Genomic DNA, 22911 nt, shown 5'->3' on the forward strand with positions numbered 1-22911 from the left:
GACTATTTATTCTAATGACCTTTGTGATTACAATGATATACAGAAAACAATAGTAACGAAGTAACACTCTGTCACAGCTATGTTGAAACAGGAGGCTTTCATAGAAACATCTAAACATTAACCGGATTGTCTTTTAAGAAATGATTTATAGAAAAGTATTAATTTAAAGAAATAACGTGCCCTTTTTACATTTAAGTAGAATAAATTGACTTCCTGTCTTAAACATAATGTTAATTTTAAAAGAGGCATTTCTTCCTGAATCGTCTGCGTTTTTAACTGTTTGACAGTCAAATCTTGTTTAAACAGGTGAATTCCATTTATACTGTAATGATACATGTTCGTTTGGTGAGCTTTCGTACTTTGGTGGTATGTTACGCCGCTGTATACATGTAATACCTGAAGTACATGTATCTTGCACTTTTTCGACTCCATCTCCTTCATTGTTTAGTTTAAACAAATCACCATCAATGGAAAGTTTGTATCTAACCAGGAGGACTCTCCTTTTATCCCCCTTTACTTTGGAGACGTTTTAGTACAATTTCTTTGTCCTTATAAATTGATACATATTTTGCTACCTCTTTTCCCGAATCGGTGAATTGACACGAAGTTTACTTTTTTTGTCAATATCTAAAAATTAAAATCACAAAAATACTGAACTCCGAGGAAAATTCAATCGGAAAGTCCCTAATCACATGGCAAAATCAAATGACAAAACACATCAAACGAATGGACAACAACTGTCATATTCCTGACTTGGTACAGGCATTTTCAAATGTAGAAAATGGTGGATTGAACCTGGTTTTATAGCGCTAAACCTCTCACTTGAACGACAGTCGCATCAAATTTAATAATATTGATAATGATGCGTGAACAAAACAAACAGACACAATAACTTATCTTAATTGAATTAAATGTATCGTGTTATCTTCCGGGAGAAATTGAATGCCAGTAAAGATGAGGTTTCCATTGAGCTCCACTTTTACTACAGTCGTCATGGTGCAATAATGCAGTTTCCAATGCAGAAATCAAACTGGTTATCCTATGGATTAGCATAAGCAGGTCATCGCAAGTCACCACAAGAAAGATAGAAATGCTCAAATAAAAGTTACAAAACCATCTTTAACTCGACGTTTCTATAACATACGGGATCTTTGAACTACGTGTGTTCATTTTTTTAAAAAGTTCAGAGATTGTGTTCTTAAAAAAGGATAACTTTTCAGTTCAGATGTAAATTTCAACAATTGGTACATTTTATAGTTACTTAGTATAAAGCGACTAATTCCTTGATAGAGGGTTGCTTCCCTGAAGGAAGCTATCGAACCATGGGTTTCTAATGGTAAAATTGAAGTAATTCCTTTGAAAGTTGTACGAACGCCATCATGATTTGGTAGGTGACAGATTTTGAATTTCTGTATCAAAGATGTCCACTTGTCGTAGTCACAGCCCAGTCCTCTTTTCCTCGATTGTAACAACACAGAATTCGTTTTATCATCGATTTTGTTCGTACTTTAAGTAACACGATGGGTGTCACTAATAGAGCATAAACTACTTGCCCTTCTGGAACGCAAAAGTTCAACCCAAGTGTTTAATTTTGTAGGATTCGTATTGGCCAATCTTTTATTTTCTGTGCAATGTTTTGCTGTTTGTCTTTTCGTCATTTTTCTTCTGGTCATGGTTTTTTATTCGTTTTTTGCTCACCTGGATCAAGTGAGCTTTTCTCACCTGGGCCAAGAGAGCTTTTCTCATCACTAAGTGTCCGTCGTCCGTCGTCGTCCGTTAACGTTTACAAACCTCCTCTGAAACTACTGGACCAAATTTAACCAAACTTGGCCACAATCATCACTGCGGTATCTTGTTTGAAAAATATATCCGATGACCCGGTCGCCAACCAATATGGCCGACATGGCTAAAAATAGAACATAAGGGGTAAAATGAAAGTTTTGTCTATTTTTTGGAAAACAGCAGTATAAGTAAAGAAAATCCGACAGAGCAGAAATGTTTAGAATTTTGAGATCTATCCACTGTCAATTTACATCAAAACTGTCAGACCACACTTTCTTTGAGAGTAATTGTAATTGTAATAACGAATTTTACCCATTGTTGTCATTTTGAAGAGAGAAACTTTGAAAAGCAAAAACTATAAGCACGACAAGACCTACGACGACTACTTATTGGAGTTATTGCCCTTTATACTTTGAACGACAAAATTATTTTATTTATTAATATTACTTTTACTGTTAAGTCTGTTTTTGTGATATACATTTGACGTGACTCTATACTTATGTATCCCGTCATACTTTGGGCCACAGAGCTATTTTTTTATTAATATTACTTTTATTGTTAAGTCTGTTTTTTGTGATATCCATTTTACGTGACTCTGTACTTATGTATCCCGTCATACTTAGAACGACAAAATTATTTTATGTCTACCTGTGCGAATTTCAAACGCGCGTTTTTACGCCAGTACTTAAAACCTTCCATCCTTTATGGGTGGATTTTACATAGATAAATAAAATCGTATAATAAAAAAGAAAAATGAGGATATTAAATTTGATGTATGCCTTTTTGTGCTTCTTCGTTACATTTGTTTGTTTTTATAGTGATTAAGATGATAACACAATGTTGACTGCTGTACCCCTATTTTTGACATTTTTACCTATTGTGTCTGTTTGTTTTGTTCACGCATCGTTGTCTATATAATTGAATTTGATGCGACTGTCATACAAGTGAGAGGTTTAGCTAGCTATAAAACCAGGTTCAATCCACCATTTTCTACATAAGAAAATGCCTGTACCAAGTCAGGAATATGACAGTTGTTATCCATTCGTTTGATGTGTTTGAGCTTTTGTCTGATTTTGCCATTTGATTAGGGATTTTCCTTTTTGAATTTTCCTCGGAGTTCAGTATTTTTGTGATTTTACCTTTTAATGATGGTTTTAACCAATTTTTAAAAAAAAATTTCAGTCTTAACTTATTATATCTTAAAAACTATAAAAGATACATGATAGACACTTTATATAGCAAAGTTGACCAGCAAGACAAGATCTAGAAATAAGTCAAATTTTGCTTTAAGTTAGGTAGAAACTGTAAATAGCAAAATTGATCAACAAATCCAGATCTACAAAATTGATAAAACTAATGGCCGAAATCGTCAGTCGACTTCTTTTTGGAATTATTGCTCATTTATGACGATTTTTACCAAATGTTTAGCGGATTTAGCGTATCATCTTGCAAAACTATCAGAGAGAGAGAGAGAGAGAGAGAGAGAGAGAGAGAGAGAGAGAGAGAGTGGTCGAAGTCAGGTACCCGGAAAAGGTAGTGTGATATTTATGTCTTCCCTTTTGTCTACAGTTACGGCTTTTGAGCTCTTCCTCCTATTATTCAGTATACTGCCAACATTTATCATTTTGAATACTCTGGCAAGTTGCGTATGATTAATAACTGGGTAAAACTATTGTTGATTTGGTTAGTTAGAGATGTTGGTCACTTGAGATGTGACTTAAAGTCTTTGCTGTGGCAATATTCGGAGGCAGTTTATTCCAGTTCTTGACGTTGTTTACAAAGAAGAACCATTTCCTACAATCTTTTGTAGCTGACTGTAATAGGTATGTAGTATGTCCTTTACGACTGAAGCTTATTAATTCTTTTTTATGATTTTTTTGGTCTATGGCTACAAGGTTATTTGTTATTTAGTTATACACGATGAGTCGTGCTTGTTTACACCTCGTTTGTAAGCTTTTCAATCATGTTGCTGACACTCGCTTTATTTTTATGTCTGCTGGTTACTGTACACGTTCTGTCCTTTTTTCGATTTTTTTTCTATATGGTTTTGTTCATACGGGTCCATACTGTCGTAGCGTATTCCATTAAAAGGTCTTACTAGTGTCTTTTAAGAAACCAAGGCTTCAGCTAGCTTTACCTGGGATGTTGTTTATATGTTCTATCCAATCTAGATCAATTGGGATGGTGCAACCTTTTTATTTGTTTTTTTTATTCTTCACTGTGAGGACGCTGCCTTTTTTTTCGGGTGAACCTCCATTTTCCAAAAGTTTTTTCGTCCATTTTTGCCAGTTTGTCTAGGTTATCTTGGAGTTTATGGCAGTCGTTGTCTGAGGAAATGATCATCGGCAACAAAGGGTGCAATCAACAGTTTTTTTCTACGACGTCATATTTTGAGGGACCATGCATAAGTGACCCTTAGTGGTGGACTGATTAATAAAGATACTTGTATAAAACTAAATGTCACTGGAATCAGAATGTTCTCTAGTTTATAATGAAATAAAAATAAAATGTACTTTTAATATATTAAAAAAATTCCATCCAAAGAACATGGGGGAAAAAATGCCTAATTTGAACATAAAAAACCTGAAATCAGGTCGTGCATACCCATGAAGACATGATACATGCACATTTTACATAATCAAAACTGTATGAAATTTATAGGTTTTTACCTGGCCTTTCAAAAAAATCTTGTTTCAGGGTACGGTCTCCTGCTCCGAAAAGAGATACAGTGGCTGCAAATAAGTTTTCAATTTTCACTGCCAAAAAAACAGGATGTTTACAGTGTTGTCTCCCCTCAAAACATGTATATTTAATATAATTTTAAAATTATTTCAATCATTCAACCTGTTTTAATTGAAAGCTAATTAACTAATTTTTACAATCAAATACAAAAAACATGATACTTTTTCACCAATTAAGTAAATAAACAGGGGTTTCCCTCCATAGTTATTTTTAGTCGGGGAATAACCCCTAGTTTTTTATACGAAACTGTTTATAGCACCCAAACCGCGAGTCTCACTGTTGAGTGGAGGTAGTTCGTTAATATAAAAAAAGAAATAGCTTTGGTACTAAAATGTATCCTTACGGCAATCCAGTTTCTACTTTCACTTTGTCAGATATCTAAACTTCGATCACTCTGATTGTGAGAAATTCCTTTATCCATTTGTGTGTCTTACCTCTGGTGTCATAATGGTGAGATAGTACGTAAAGTTCTAGTAAAATCTTATCGTATAATGTCATCGTCACTGAATACAGTCATACTGAATACTCATTTTATACTTGGCGATGATGGCCGGCTAGAAATAAATTAATCAGTTTAATAATGACTGGGAACAGTATATCTAACATATTATATATATATATATATATATATATATATATATATATATATATATATATTATATTATATATATATATATATATATATATGTTCCTGGTAATGCCGAACTAATTTCTAAAGAATCTTTTTTGTCATGAAAGCATGAAAACAGAAGTAGTGAGAGAGAGAAAAAAAATAAATGCAAATTACATAAAACATACTGTATACGGCATATATTGTATCAATCAGATCATCAGAAGTTTATTAAATGATGGATATTGTTAGATAATTTAAAAAAAAAATGTCCGATTTATATTTCAAGCGGCTATTCATATTGTAGTAATTAAGGAAGAGTGATCAAGTCATTAGAGTGTCCCTTTTAAAGTAGTTGATGCTCTTTTTTCCCACTAGATAGCAAGGAACAAAATAATTATGAATGTTATCAGAAGTCTGTTACTAGGTGATGGTATCTATCAGGGACAGTCTATACTAACTAGTAAGACTCTCCCTGTATCTATGTAACTTCGGGCTCTTCTGGCAAATTAAGCTCAAAGGCATTTCCAGTTATTTTAAAACAGTCTTATGTTAATAGTTTTAAATGATTTTCTATCGATCTTTCCATTTTCTTTTTACTTGTTGGTTGGTAAAACCTATGATATAATATTTTACGCTAGTATACTATACCCAGATAGAACTTATTAAAAGTCAATATATCGTTCAAAAGGAACGTTTTGTTTCCTTATCTATTCAATATTTTTGTGGGCATTAGATATGATATTGCAAATCGATAACACGGATCGTGGTTCGGAACACAAAAATATACAAAGCGAATTTTATGCTACTAAGTGCAACATAACACTTAAAAGTATCTCAATGCATTATATCATTTGATTTGATTTGAATGAAATTTTTACTTTGGTTTTGAAAGAAAAATTAAATATCTGACAATAAAAATTTCAATTTCGTTTTCTAAAATATCACATTCCAAAACACGAGGAATTCCACTATTTCGAAGTTGGAAATTTTGGACAGAACTGACGACAGTATCAGTTTTGTAAAATGAGGACTAATGGGAGATAAAGATAGGTCCATACATTTACTAGATATGATCCATTTGATTATTATTTTAAGTATGTTGCAACCCTAAAGTTGCTGACAACCTATATAGCTATCTCTTCTGGCGCGTTATTTTCGGTTTCAGAGAACTTGGAGAAAAACAAACATTTCTTCCCTCACCGACTTAGAAAAGTAATTCCAAAACAAACATTTTTTGTTTGAAGTTAGAATTGATAAAAAAGCGGCTGTTCATTCATTTTGATTTGATTTATCAGACAGTAAAGCAAAGTGTTGATCCATTCATACATTTATTTACTTCCTGTCAGAACTCGTGCCAATTTATTTTCATGTCACAATTCATCATTTTTTTCAAAGGAAAACAACCCCTTGGGTAGGACAAATTGTAAACATGTCTTTATAAATGTTCTGTTTAAAAGGGAAGATTTGTTTAAGGACCAACATGAATTTTCAAAAGTAGAATAAAGTATAGGTCACCAAGCCACAGATTGTACAAAATTGTTTTTCATATTCTTCTTGTGCTTTATAGCAGTAAAAGCCTGTCAGGTTGAAAATGGGACAAGTTGGCTGGAAGACAACACAGACTGACTAACAAGTCAACTCGAACAGTCTATAATGTCATCACAGCCAGAGTATTAAATGAAAGTTTGGAATATTAAAATTTTTATAAATGATTCATTAAAAGTCATATATCATGAATTGTCTCTAAAGACTGACCTGTCACCATAGACAGGCCAAGTTGTCTTTTGTAGACACTTATTTAATTATTTATATACTCAAAACTTTTCTAAATACTTTGTCTTAATTTGGCAGTGTAGATGGTCCAAGTTGTATTCATAGACGGTCTGAGTTGTCTATTTTGTAGACTGTTCAAGTTGTCTTTCTCCCGTCAGTATATCTATATGTAAACAAAAAGGTTCTGTTTTAAAATCAGACTAAAGATCCTTCATTTTAATGAATACCCATTGGTTTTCTTATGAACATGTACATAACGATTAAAACCATAGGCATGTACACATACATACATGTAACACCATTGATCATCCCATCTTTAATCATACACACATCTGCATTGATCTGGTCTTACACTTATTACATTACATAGATATTACAGATAAGCATCTTTACAGTTTACACAGCATCTTTTCAATGTACTAATTCTAATTATAAGGATAGATAACTCTTTAAAAAGTAGAAACTTATACTAACAATATCACAAGTTATCTAAACATTGATCCTGTTATGTTATTATATATATCAGCAAGTTAAAAGAGCTCATGTTCTATGTTGTGATTATTCTCAAGAAGAGTATAAACTAATCCTCCATTCAGGTTGCACATTTTAGTTGTCAATTCTTGTAATGCTGGCTATGTCAATAAGTTCTTTTAAATTAAAAAGCAAAAAAGTTACAAAATATAGAATTTATGCATGATTGAAATTATATCAGATTTGTAGCATGTTACAAGTATGTTCAAGATAGGTTTCCAGTGCAGAGAGAAGATACATTCTTTATGACCTGTTTATTACATTAGTATGAATAATAAAAGGGAATCGAGTATTTGGATCACAATAAAACCATAAAAGACATCCAGAGGCCAATAATATGTACATGCAGCCAAATGTTTATTTACAAATAAACTGAAACATACCTTTCAAATATATGGTGTATGTATATATATATATATAATGTTATATTCATGATAATCATGATATTTATTTTTTCTGATTTTCAGACCTTTAAAGGGCAATGGAAACTTCATGGTCTAATGGTGTTTATGCTGGAGATGTTCCAACAGATTTCGATGAGGTCCGGAAAAGAGAGGACAGACGAGAAAGGATAAGCCAGTACTGGGATTTATTAGTGTAAGTAATGAAATATAATTTGTGAAAAAATGAGTATGTGTAAGCTGGTGGACATCAATATATGAATATAAATACTAATATAAATTTTCTGGTTGTCAAGAAGTTCATTAACAGTGCTTGCTAGTCCCCTACCGACGAAGTCGAAGGGGATTTTAGGTTTGCACTGCGTCCATCTGTCTGTCCAACTGTCAGTCCGGCAAATCAGTTTCCCACACTTTTTTTCTTCGTGCTTGAAGATATTGATTTGAAATTTGATATATACATTTATCATGACAAGTTACAGATCAAGTTTAAATTATGTTCCGGTCTGATGACTTTGTGCAGAGTTATGGTCCTTGGACTTAGAAAATTCACTCAAATAATCAGTTTTCCACACTTTTTTTCGTCATGCTTGAAGATTGGTATATAGTTTTATCATGACAAGTTACAGATCAAGTTCGAATTTTGTTCCAGTCTGATGATTTTGTGCAGAGTTATGGTCCTTGGACTTAAAAAATTCACTCAAATAAACAGTTTTCCACACTTTTTTTCGTCATGCTTGAAGATATTGACGATATTTGTTATATAGTTTACACCATGCAAAGTTATAGATCAAGTTAGCATTTTGTTCCAGTACAATGAATTCTTAACTGTTAGGGGGCTATGTATTGCCATGCAATACTCTAAGAATGCTTTTTTTTTATGTACCGTTGATACTCAAGTATAAGTCGATCCGACTATAAGTCGGTTGCCCTTTTCGGCTTCAAAATCTAAGGATTCAGTCTTGACCCTCGTATAAGTCGGAAAAAATTTTGGCATTTTGTTCTGCAGCTGACAATAACTGACCGCCGGTAAAATCAATGCAAAATCCAGGAATTATATTCATTTTCTGCATGAATGTTTGTTAGGTTTGAATTTAATTGATGTTCATCGTGATAATTTATGTTGCTGTTAATAATAAAGATGTATTCATTTTATGTTTTGTTCACTGTTTGATTAGCCATGTGTTGTTTACGTAATGCATCAGTGATTTTGTAGAGTATGACTAACAACCTATTGTTAGAGAAAAGCGAACATAAACCAATGTGAACCTGAAAAATTAAAAGTCAAACAACACTTGCTGAAAATGTTTTTCACAGCATGCATAACTCAGTATTAAATGAGCATGCACACTTCATAATTCTTATTGTATTGTGATGATTAAAGGATTAAAGAAATTAAGTGAATCCAATCAATTTATTAAAATAACTCCAACTCTTTAGTGTCACCTGTTTACCTATCACTGATATTATTCACACCTTTAGTGAATACAACTCTTTGTCTCTTAATTAAGGGTTATCAATTGATTATATTGGCTTGTCAATCAATTCTGTAATTATACGCCCGTTTGCAGGACGTATTATGGTATACCCTATGTCCGTCCGTCCGCCGTCAACATGTCGGACATTAATTCAAAAACGCTTTAACCAATATGTATGAAACTTTGTTGAATTGTTTATATCTATTGACGTGAGCTCCTTTTCGTTTTTTATAAATTTCAGATTTACCGATTCTAAGTTTTGGGGTTTTATTCATTAGAAAGGGGGGATTTTCCAGTTTTCAGACAATAATTCCAAAACAATTTCACCAATTTGCATGAAACTTTTGTTTTTTGTTAATTTCGGATTTACTGTTTCCGAGTTTTTGGGTTTTTATTCTTTAAAAAAGGGGGGATTTTCGAGTTTTTCGGACAATAACAAAAAAACAATTTCACCAATTTGCAAGAAACTTTGGTGAATTGTTTATTTCTATGGACATGAGCTCCCTTTCGATTTTTATAAATTTTAGACAATATGTTTCCGATTTATGGGGTTTTATTTATTACAAAAAGGGAGATTTTCCAGTTTTCAGACAATAACTCAAAAATGCTTTTAGCATTTTTTATGAAACTTTGGTAAATTGTTTATATCTATTTTTGTAAGCTCCCTTTTGATTTTTATAAATTTTCGATTTTACGTATCCTAGTTATAAGATTTTATTTGTTTATAGTCTGACAACAGATTTACTAAGTATTGCGCAACAGCACAGTGTATTGCACAACAGCAAGACATCTTTGATTGAATATAAATTCAATTCATATAACCAATTTCAAGTTCTTTGACTACATTTATTCAGAAACCTATAATATGTCAAATATTAAATTACAATCCAAATTCAGACCTGTATCAAGCTTGAATATTGTGTCCATTTTTGCCCAAACTGTTCAGGGTTGGACCTCTGCAGGCGTATCCAGCTGCGCTCAGCGAAGCAGTTTATTTTTGTTTACCTGAGACATTTTAATGAAGAATGTTTCGATCTTGGGAATGAATCTTAAAATTATTTTTGATTATTATAATTGTTGATAAGTATTGTATTGATATCATGATATAACAATAATGACACTATAACTCAGTTGAATACATCCTTTTACATATTTGGTACATTGTTATCTCCTTTTTATTTTTGGTTCTTGGCTCTTCTTTCGGGTTTATACACAAACCATGTGACCATGAAAAATCAATACACAAAACGGAAACAGTGGGAAATTCAACATGAATTGGCAGTATATGTTTAGAAGAGGATAAATAAAACACAAAGACAGTATTGTAGTCATTTATTATTAACAAAAACTTTATTTAGAGAGTTTTAAAGTAGGTTTAGCTACAACCAACATAGTTTTCCTCAGGAAATTCACATCTGTATGATCTGACCACATTTCTCGGGCTTGGATTTTTCCTCTCGTCACTGGATCTCGCTTATCAGTCGGTACCCCTCTCTGGAATCTGAATTTTACTCCCAAACTTCCGACTTATACTCGAGTTCCTACGGTAATCAACCATTTCCTTAATATTTTGTAACACCTTTTGGCTTTTAAATAATACTATTGATATAATTATAGGGAAATCAAAGAAAATTCAAGAAAATTTGATGTCATAATTGAACTTCAACCTATTAAATGAGATCAAGGGAACCACACATTGATTATAGAAATATAATCATTCTTTCAGGAAAATTATAACTGGCTAAGAATTGGCAGTTGAGTAGCAGTTTCACAGATAAACATTTTATCAAAACTATAAAATTGAGAATGGAAACGAGGAATGTGTCAAAGAGACTAACAACCCAACCAAAGAGCAGAAAACAGCCCAAGTCCAGCAATGGGTATTCAACACACTTGAAAATCCCGCACCCGTAGGCGGCTTCAGCTGGCCCCTAAACAATAATGTATACTATTTCAGTGAAAATGGACGTCACACTAAACTACGAAACATATAAATGAGCAAAAATTTAAAAAAAACATACAAGACTAACAAAGGCCATAGGTTGCTGACTTGGGACAGGTGCTAAAATGCTGCGGGGTTAAACTTGTTTTGTGAGATCTTATCTTAAGTATTATTAAAAAAATGCATTATATGTTTTCAACTCAATGTACATGTACACTACAAAAATGTACACATCATTTTAGAAGTTACCTTGTTTGCTGTAATAAAAGTTATGTTTTAAAAGGCCACATTTAATTATGTGTTTCAGGGTGGACCAAGAACCAAGAGTTACTAAGGTAAGTCAATGAGATAATGCAAAATCTAGAACATGTTATTTTTCAGTATATGTGATGTAAATAGGCAATATAATGAATAGGATTTAAGTGAGAAAGCGGTTCACAACATTTTTCTGTGATTTATTTTTTTTTGTTTTTTTGGGGGGAGGGGGTGTAGACCTTAGAGGTTTTGGGGAATTTTTTTTATAGTATCATCATGGCATAGGAGATAACTAAAGTTTCAAACATATGAAATATACATGTATGTGTTTTTATTATAAGAGAATCCCTTTTATTGCAGAAAGTAAAATGTATATGTCAAATTTTTTATTCTGTAAGAAAAAGTTTTATTCTGTAGTTTATTGTCATATAAAGTGATATCACTCAGCCAGGTCTGATTGTCGCCATATAATAAAAAGAATAAATAGTTACTGGTGAAAGTAAATCCAGAAAAGCTCTTCAGAATCACCAATCACCAAGTGTTATTTTCATTTTCTAGCACTGATGCAATACCACTGCTGGTGGACTGTTAGTCCCTGAGGGTATCTTTTGCTCAGTAGTCATGCTTCTGTACTAACATGATTAATAACATTTTTATGCCCCACCTACGATAGTAGAGGGGCATTATGTTTTTTGGTCTGTGCGTCTACACTACAAGGATTTCTGAAATTTGGTTTCAGGGTTTATATAAGTCAGCTATTTTGTGTGATGCATTTTCAGATTCATCACTCAACAACTTACTGTTTACTGTCAAGTATTTGGGCGGGGGTATCATCAGTGAGCAGTAGCTCACAGTTTCACTTGTTTAACAAGATGCGAAATCATTATTATAAATATCTTGTCTGTGAGTGTTAGAAGAAATACATGTTGATGGAAGGAAGTCAAATTTTGCCAATGTTTATTATCCAAAATAATAGTTATACATGCATGTATTATGTTTACAGGGAACATTACTCCATTTAATGCAAGATCTAAAAGATGAAGGAAACATACTGTTTAAAGAAGGCCACTTTGATATTGCCTGGATGCACTATAGAAATGCATTGTTTATAGCTCGTATACTTAGCACCAGATTTTACCATGAAGTTGACAAGGAATTTTTATCTACTCTTTTCTCTAATAGAGCCTTCTGCTGTCTTAAAAAGGTTTGTAGAATTGTAATGTAATATTAAGAGGAAAGTCTCTAGTAATATTCAGTAGTATTGTGTTGCATCTTACCTGAAAAATAGTTTTAAAAATGTAAAAATGTTTGTCAGATAATAATACTAGTATTGGTAGAGTAAAAGAAATGAATTTCCCAAATATTGTGAATAATATAAATGCCACATAGCAGCTTAGTGAAATTATTTCTGATTTTCACTTTTAATTCATGTTCACTATTGATTGATTTTTACATTTACTTCTGTTAAAACTATATGTAACCTGTAAAAGCACTACCATTAAAACTCTTTGAATGTCTGATTTTTTTTAAGATGTAAGTATTTCAACTACAGAAGAAATTAAGATATCTTAACTTTGAATCATGTGTGTTAAAATCCTGAAAATTTCTTTCTATTGTTATAGGATATGTACCAAGAAGCTATACAGGATTGTGAATCAGCTATTCGTATAAACGAAAACAACATTAAAGCATACTATAGACAAGTTTTAGGATTAAAGGCACAGAAAAGACATGCAGAAGCTCTTAAAGTAGCTGAGATGGGTTATCTTAAACAACCTAGTGTAAGTCACAAACCATTCTGGTCTGAAGTTTGAGTTATCATGGCTTTGATCCTGTGTTGGGTTTAAATATAACCAGTGCCAAAATATTCTTCAGAAGTTTTGATGAACAGTTGGCTGCGATCGATGATGAATAAAATCGGGGGACAGGAAGAATGTTTTTATAGTCTATTTCATATATATGGAAAAGATTTTCAGTGATTTCAAGAGTATTTTATATAGGCAGAGATTTCCAAAGAATCTTGTTTGAATCATTTGTGCATACAGGTCTGGGAATGGCATTTTTTTCTATAGGAAGGTTTACCAATTATGATATTTATTGATTTCTTCTACATTTTGTTTAAGTCAGTTATATATATCTCCCATTTCATAAATGATTGTCTTATGTATGTCTGGTACAATGTAAGCTAGGTAGACACGCACTGAATAAAACTATTCGATACTCGTAAATTATAGAAATGATAAAATTTGGGAAAAGAGATCAAATTTCAAACATTTATTGTTATGTATCTGCTACACAGGTATTCAAAGAAACAGTTGAAGAGTTGAGAGAAATTGTTGAACAGCATGCAAAAACATATAAAACACAAGTTTCCATCGAAAAGAGTTCTACTGTTACAGAGAAAGACGAACCTGATCCTGAATGGTTGAAGGGAACCAATGTAAAGGTCGGAAAGGTTTGTAAATCAAGAATTTATCCTTGCATGTTTTTACAGATGTTTTCTTCTGTAAATTGAAATAACATAAGTTTCATTTATGACCTTGACAATTCCTTTCAAATAGATTGTGTATTATTCATCAAATGTGTGGACAAAAAAAAAGATAGATTGATTTGCAATTATTTTTTTGAAATACAAATCATTTGGAAATAAATATTGAACAGTGTGATTAATATATTACAAACAATAAGTGTTTCAAAATATATCACAAGAATTTGAGATGTACCTTCTTTAAGAAGAACATTCAGATATAGGTCTTGTGGGGCAACCTTTTTTTACACATAGCCTAGAAGAAAAGCAAAGGGTAACAAAATATTTAGCAAGTAGTTGAATACATAAAAAAACATTTTTGATTACAATGAATTAAAAGTGGTATGCTTGTGCAGTTGTAAAGATGTACAATTATCTACTCACTGGAATGAATCTGGTCTTGTTAAATATTTCATTAAAACTCGCCTAAATTAAGCTCTTTATATTGATTAATTGTTGGTTGCTTAACATCAAAGCTCTTTAGAAATAGAAGGAAATATAACAGGAATACTACATAAAAGTCAACAAACACAATGAACTGAAAATACATCTTAAATTGTGACAGTTTTCATATAAATTGAAACAATTTTCAAACATAGTATATAGTGACATTATTATAAAACCTAAATATATACCAATATAGATCAGATTTAGATCAACTAATTTTGATGTCTGCTGTCAGTGTTACTTGCATAATTTTTCCTTCAAGAAGATATTCTAAATTGTTCTGTATGAAAGGAGACTCATAACTCATATCGTTATCCTAAATATGTCTGTTTTACAGATATATTACATAACAAATATGAACAACACCTTCAGTAATCATACTTATTTCATTTTCTTTTAACAGAAAGAAGTATCAAAGATTAAAACAAATAAACAAGAGAAAGGTAAGAGGACAGATTACTGAAATAATGGTGAATCAAGTTCTAAACTGATACATTACTTAAAATATGGTGAATCAAGTACTAAACTGATACATTACTTAAAAAAATGGTGAATCAAGTACTTAACTGATACATTACTTAAAAAAGGGTGAATCAAGTACTTAACTGATACATTACTTAAAAAATGGTGAATCAAGTACTAAACTGATACATTACTTAAAAAATGGTGAATCAAATACTGAACTGATACATTACTTAAAAAATGGTGAATCAAGTACTAAACTGATACATTACTTAAGAAATGGTGAATCAAGTACTAAACTGATACATTACTTAAAAAATGGGGAATCAAGTTCTAAACTGATACATTACTTAAAAAATGGCGAATCAAGTACTAAACTAATACATTACTTAAATATAAGATATAATGAAAATGGTTTCAAATGATATTTGTGTCTTTGTAATTTCTATATGAAACTGATAATTACGTTGTTTCTCCTGAAAAAAAAATGAATTTAATGGAGGTTGAGATTGGTTTTGGTGATTATACAGAAGTTATTACCCTTCTTTCTTTAACAATGTCACTGATAAATGTAAGAAAATCCTAGTATCTGTCATTTTGACAGCTTTCTGCTTCCTATTTGTCTAACTGCATTCATGAGGCCTCTGGGTTTTTCTTCTTTGTAAAATTGACAAGACTAAGCACTTCAACAAAATAATTTGAAATTTGAATGCAATATTGTTGATAATTTGAAATGATGTAAAAATGATATGGACTTATTGCGAACCCAATGATACTTTTCCACAGATTCACCTGCAAGTTACCTGTCCATTTTAACTTTTGTAAGTTCTTTTGTCCCATCTAATAAATACAATAGCTATTGTTCTCTGTGTATATTTGATGGGACCTTTAAATTTCTTCGAAGATAAATCTATCACTCACTGATTAATTTACCTGAACAAAAAATTGAACTGTCAAAAATGAAAATACATGTACACATACTAAATAAGGACTAAAAAAAACTGCATGTGGTGTTGTATTTATTCAATATCAATAATTCATTTTTAATAGTTTCAATATAAACACTGATTCAAAAATTAAAAGTTGATTTCTGAACAAATTTTTTATATTTTCCCTATTAAAATTTGCTTTTTTTTATGTGTTTGACAAATAAAAACTTGAAAATTATTGTGTTTAAATTAAGGTCTTGATAAATGTATTCTATAACTGAACAACAACAAAAACATGCAAATTCATTGGAACAATACTAAAAATTTTATCAGAAATAAACTTTTTATAATTAAATCAGTGTTTATATTGAACAGATTGAAAATATATTATTGATATTGATTAAATACAATATTGCATGCAGTTTATGCGAGTTTATACAACTATTTCCCCCAAAAAAGAAGATAATTTTTGGTCAGGTAAATTAATCAATGAGTGATAGATTTCTCTTAGAAGAAATTTAAAGGTCCCAGTGAAAAAACTACACAGAGAACAATAGCTATTGTATTTATTCAATACGACAAGAGTATAGACAAAAGTTTAAATACCCTGGTCAAGAGCAGACAACTCTGTGGAAGACTTTCATTTGGTTCGCAATAAAACTTTCCTAGATGCATTAGTTTGTCTGTATTCATAGTAGATTTTGTGGTGTAAACACCGTCATATTTTTCAATTCCTTTTGATGAACCTTAAATATGGCTGTTTTTACACCACAAAATTTGCTTTAAGTTCAGACAAACTGATGCATCTGGCATGTCTGGGAAAGTTTTAAGGCATAGCAGTATGATTTCCAATTAGACAACTCTCATGCCATTTTCCAGGTGTACAGGTTTATCTGTACTCAGAGTAAATACGGCCATATTAGCCAAAAGGTTATGATGAACATTAGACCTAGACATATAAAAGTACCATGGAGTATTTCTGTCATTAAAAAATCATCAATAGCAACATACTTTAGTTTTTTAACTAAATTTTGATTTAAGTTTAATTTTATTGCGAACCCAATGATATTTTTCCACAGATTCACCTGCAAGTTACCTGTCCATTTTAACTTTTGTAAGTTCTTTTGTCCCATCTAATAAATACAATAGCTATTGTTCTTTGTGTAGTTTATTTGATGGGACCTTTAAATTTCTTCCAAGATAAATCTATCACTCACTGATTAATTTACCTGAACAAAAAATTGAACTGTCAAAAATGAAAATACATGTACACATACTAAATAAGGACTAAAAAAAACTGCATGTGCTGTTGTATTTATTCAATATCAATAATTCATTTTTAATAGTTTCAATATAAACACTGATTCAAAAATTAAAAGTTAATTTCTGAACAAATTTTTTATATTTTCCCTATTAAAATTTGCTTTTTTTTATGTGTTTGACAAATAAAAACTTGAAAATTATTGTGTTTAAATTAAGGTCTTGATAAATGTATTCTATAACTGAACAACAACAAAAACATGCAAATTCATTGGAACAATACTAAAAATTTTATCAGAAATAAACTTTTTATAATTAAATCAGTGTTTATATTGAACAGATTGAAAATATATTATTGATATTGATTAAATACAATATTGCATGCAGTTTATGCGAGTTTATACAACTATTTCCCCCAAAAAAGAAGATAATTTTTGGTCAGGTAAATTAATCAATGAGTGATAGATTTCTCCTAGAAGAAATTTAAAGGTCCCAGTGAAAAAACTACACAGAGAACAATAGCTATTGTATTTATTCAATACGACAAGAGTATAGACAAAAGTTTAAATACCCTGGTCAAGAGCAGACAACTCTGTGGAAGACTTTCATTTGGTTCGCAATAAAACTTTCCTAGATGCATCAGTTTGTCTGTACTCATAGTAGATTTTGTGGTGTAAACACCGTCATATTTTTCAATTCCTTTTGATGAACCTTAAATATGGCTGTTTTTACACCACAAAATTTGCTTTAAGTTCAGACAAACTGATGCATCTGGCATGTCTGGGAAAGTTTTAAGGCATAGCAGTATGATTTCCAATTAGACAACTCTCATGCCATTTTCCAGGTGTACAGGTTTATCTGTACTCAGAGTAATAAGGCCATATTAGCCAAAAGGTTATGATGAACATTAGACCTAGACATATAAAAGTACCATGGAGTATTTCTGTCATTAAAAAATCATCAATAGCAACATACTTTAGTTTTTTAACTAAATTTTGATTTAAGTTTAATTTTATTGCGAACCCAATGATATTTTTCCACAGATTCACCTGCAAGTTACCTGTCCATTTTAACTTTTGTAAGTTCTTTTGTCCCATCTAATAAATACAATAGCTATTGTTCTTTGTGTAGTTTATTTGATGGGACCTTTAAATTTCTTCCAAGAGAAATCTATCACTCACTGATTAATTTACCTGAACAAAAAATGGAACTGTCAATAATGAAAATACACATGTACAAATACTAAATAAGGACTCAAAAAACTGCATGTGGTGTTGTATTTATTCAATATCAATAATTCATATGTAATAATTCCAATATAAACACTGATTCAAAAATTAAAAGTTGATTTCTGAACAAATTTTTTTATATTTTCCCTATTAAAATTTGCTTTTTTTTGTGTGTTTGACAAATAAAAACTTGAAAATTATTGTGTTTAAATTAAGGTCTTGATACATGTATTCTATAACTTAACAACAACAAAAACATGCAAATTCATTGGAACAATACTAAAAATTTGGTCAGAAATAACTTTTTTATAATTAAATCAGTGTTTATATTGAACAGATTGAAAATATATTATTGATATTGATTAAATACAATATTGCAAGCATTTTATGCGAGTTTATACAACTATTTCCCCCAAAAAAGAAGATAATTTTTTGGTAAGGTAAATTAATCAATTAGTGATAGATTTCTCCTAGAAGAAATTTAAAGGTCCCAGTGAAAAAACTACACAGAGAACAATAGCTGTTGTATTTATTCAATAGGACAAGAGAATAGACAAAAGTTAAAATACCCTGGTCAAGAGCAGACGACTCTGTGGAAGACTTTCATTTGGTTCGCAATAAACTGTAGGAAATAAAAAAAATGCTTTTCCTATCATCTTGTTGCTGTTGAGAAGAAGATATTTAAACTATCTTTTCTGTACACTATACTTGTGTCTAGAAAGTCAGGCCATGTTAAGGGTTGTAAATGGGCCCATTTTTCCATGAACAAAATTAAATGATTGATGGTCCTACATGTTTATTGCAGTAAACAATAATCTGAATGCAACTCCAGCCAGAAATGTGTTGACTCCAATATCTATGAATGGAGGGACATCAACAGAATCTGATAGTGAATACAGTGATGATAGACTCAGTGAAGATGAAACTTTTGCTAGTACATTCATTAATGTTAAAAATCCTAAAATACCACTGACAAAGAAAAATTCTGCAGCTACTTCGAGGTTTGATGTTCAAAAGGTATTTTTACGATTTGATATACTGTTGATTCATTATTCGTAGGATACAAATTTTTGTGGATTACGTGGGTATAGTTAAACCACAAGTTTGATTGTCGAACGAAATACCAATCTACTATAGGTAAATACTGTCTTCAACTTTTGGCAAAACCAAGAAATCAATTTTGCATGAAATTCCAATTTTTCCTCAATCCACGAAAATTGGTATCCACAAAAATAAATGAATCCACAGTACTTTAAAAATTTGGATAGATAGGACAATGAATTACTTCATCCTGCAATCCACCATTTTACTTTACAAATACAGTTGTACAGATAAATTGACAAAGGTTGTATAGTAAACATATAGTGTATCCTGTCACTGTTGCAAGAGAGTGGCTACAGTTCACTTTGTGGTCTTCATCACAGTTCATGTTTAAGCCTTGTATATTTCCTAAAAAAACCAAATTCAATGATTGGAAGTAAAAAACTGTAGATTTTAGTGTAAATGTTAAATTGCAGAATAAAAACAATATTTGTACATTGAAGGAAAGTATAGAATTTATTTTTACAAGCTTTAGAAACTGGAGAAAAATCTTCTAGAATATATTTTTAGCCTTTTCTTAATAATATTGTTTATTGTGGATTCATTTATTTTTGTGGGTACCAGTTTTCATGAATTGAAGAAGAATCATTTTCATGAATGATTGTTTTTGCAAAAGGATACAAGAGTGTAGAAAAATTGTAAATCGTTGAACATTTAAAGTTGTGGTTCCCCTCTACCCACGAAATCTACGAAAATTGGTATCCAACTAATAATAATGAATGGATAGTATATAATTTACTTCAGCTTGTTATTCAGTAGTATATTTATGTTGAAAGAATATGTAGACATGTAGGAAAAAAATGTTAAGCATTTCAGTAAAAAGCAAGTGTAAAAATATTTGTTTTTCCCGTTTGAAGTCTTACTAAAAAGTATATCATTGTCATATGAAACCATTTGTATCAGTGTTCTCCCCAGGCCGATATGACGCTGCGGTGCCGCAGCGCCTTCATAATATTTTTGTAGATCCCGCAGCGTCTTAATTGGCCGCTGTCCTTTAATACTTGATCCCGCAGCATGTTAATTTTCACATTTTCATTATAAATGTTGGTTAAAATTGTCAAGTTACTGATCACCGCTGATGGGTCGGTCAGTGTTACGCAATAACTGATAATTAGTTTTACCTTAGCCACGCTTATCTCAGCCTTATCGGACTATGTTATCGGTAAAAGCGTAAATGATCATCAAGAAGATAGATATTTTTTGAAGAAAATTAAAAAATTTTAAAACTTCAGTGCAGCAATTGAAGAAATAGATCGCAAATACATTGTATTTACGCATTGTATGGTGATCACTTGACCATTTATATAACGAATTTTTTCATTGGTCGAGAAGAAGAATCTATTTAAACACGACCAATGAACGTGTTGAATACACATGATAAATTTGAATACACATTGCTAAAGATATTTATGATGAAAACTATGAATGAAAGTATTAGTAGTTGAAAAAATTCAAATAAAGTTTGATTAAAGATAACGAGGAGTTATTTACTTTAATAGAAAGTGAAAAAATGTTGCTTGCAAGGTAAATTCGTCTGAAACTGTCATATTTTTAGAAATAAAATGATCATTGAACATCGATCGTGAATCCGTGAGTCGGGAAATATGTGACAATCAACACGGGTACAGAATCGCCGCAGCTTCTGTATAATGTCACTGGTAAATAATTTCAATGGTTTTAACTTTAACGAATTTGTAAAGTTTCGTTTATATCTATCTGCCAAAGATAGGATTAAACAACAATACGCACGGAAGCGTAATGTGAAACTACTGAAACTGGTCAGCTGTTCATTTATAAAAAAAATTTGTTTTAAAAAGTTGTATACCAAATATCTTAACCATATTCGATTTTATTAATTCTGAATGAACATGTTCTCTGCAAATAACGAAGGGGTGAATTATAAGCAAAAGGTAGATGATGGAAGTAGAAGTTTTTTTCAGACCAATGACTTCTAATGAAAAGGGGAATACACCTCCGTCTACACTATCAGTATAAGCAGATTTCATTACTTCTCCTAATCCCAACCAAGCTCAAGTTTTAGCAATTGATAAAAGCAAGCACCATGTTTCTGGTTTCAATGACAAGTGGCTGACTGAGTTTTCATGGCTTAGAAATGTTAAAGGGGGTATAAGCAAAAGTTATTGTGAGTGGGGGTTTAATTTTTAACCCTAAAGAGGATAAAGACAAAGTTGAGGAACAGACTGTCCAACAAAATAACACTATCTTGAAACAATATCCCTAGAAGGAGCAGAGAGTAGAGATGAATATTTATATTTTGACTTCTTTAATTGACTGAATATAAATAACTTTTGTGTTTAAAATCATTATAATTCATATTGCATGTCATGATTTATGACTTATTGCTTCAGATCACAAACGTTCACTCTAAAAAAAGAGTTACGTGCCCTTGAATTTTGCGCCTTAAAAAAGTCCTGGGGAGAACACTGTGTATGGAATGTTCACAATAAAACAAAACCTAGATCGACATAATAAGAAAACAAATACAAAATTAAAAAAAAAATATTTTGCATCTGTAATGTAGACATTCTTGTGAAATTCCATGTGATCGAATTACAAGGGGTATTACATAGTTCGTGTGTGCAGACAGAGAAGTGTAATGCATAGACATATATATGTAAAATTCTTTGAGAGAGACATTTACAGATGGTATTTATATATAGATAGTTAGTTGATACAGATAGTGGTGTGAGATATTGTGAAGAATTTAATGAGTTAGTTGATACAGATAGTGGTGTGAGATATTGTGAAGAATTTAATGAGTTTGTTGATACAGATAGTGGTGTGAGATATTGTGAAGAATTTAATGAGTTTGTTGATACAGATAGTGGTGTGAGATATTGTGAAGAATTTAATGAGTTAGTTGATACAGATAGTGGTGTGAGATATTGTGAAGAATTTAATGAGTTTGTTGATACAGATAGTGATGTGAGATATTGTGAAGAATTTAATGAGTTAGTTGATACAGATAGTGGTGTGAGATATTGTGAAGAATTTAATGAGTTTGTTGAAACAGATAGTGGTGTGAGATATTGTGAAGAATTTAATGAGTTAGTTGATACAGATAGTGGTGTGAGATATTGTGAAGAATTTAATGAGTTTGTTGATACAGATAGTGATGTGAGATATTGTGAAGAATTTAATGAGTTAGTTGATACAGATAGTGGTGTGAGATATTGTGAAGAATTTAATGAGTTTGTTGATACAGATAGTGATGTGAGATATTGTGAAGAATTTAATGAGTTTGTTGATACAGATAGTGATGTGAGATATTGTGAAGAATTTAATGAGTTAGTTGATACAGATAGTGGTGTGAGATATTGTGAAGAATTAAATGAGTTTGTTGATACAGATAGTGGTGTGAGATATTGTGAAGAATTTAATGAATTAGGTAGTACATACTCTTATGGTTTATTTGTACTGT

The 22911-nt window shown here is 31.2% G+C and overlaps 1 protein-coding gene across 1 annotated transcript in view; it reads left to right on the forward strand.

Annotated features, from left to right (window-relative positions):
- Positions 1–6085: 6085 nt before the first annotated feature.
- LOC127708587 (helicase with zinc finger domain 2-like) overlaps positions 6086–22911 on the forward strand; it is a 47403-nt gene continuing 30577 nt past the window's right edge. Inside the window, exons 1-8 of the mRNA XM_052213574.1 lie at positions 6086–6187; positions 7909–8038; positions 11567–11594; positions 12518–12718; positions 13137–13295; positions 13814–13969; positions 14892–14931; positions 19174–19385. Of these exons, the coding sequence (XP_052069534.1) occupies positions 7923–8038; positions 11567–11594; positions 12518–12718; positions 13137–13295; positions 13814–13969; positions 14892–14931; positions 19174–19385 (912 nt within the window). The 5' untranslated portion in view covers positions 6086–6187; positions 7909–7922. The remainder of the gene's footprint in view (positions 6188–7908; positions 8039–11566; positions 11595–12517; positions 12719–13136; positions 13296–13813; positions 13970–14891; positions 14932–19173; positions 19386–22911) is intronic.

Source organism: Mytilus californianus, unplaced genomic scaffold (assembly GCF_021869535.1).
Source record: "Mytilus californianus isolate M0D057914Y unplaced genomic scaffold, xbMytCali1.0.p SCAF_7, whole genome shotgun sequence".
Taxonomy (NCBI): Eukaryota; Metazoa; Mollusca; class Bivalvia; order Mytilida; family Mytilidae; genus Mytilus; species Mytilus californianus.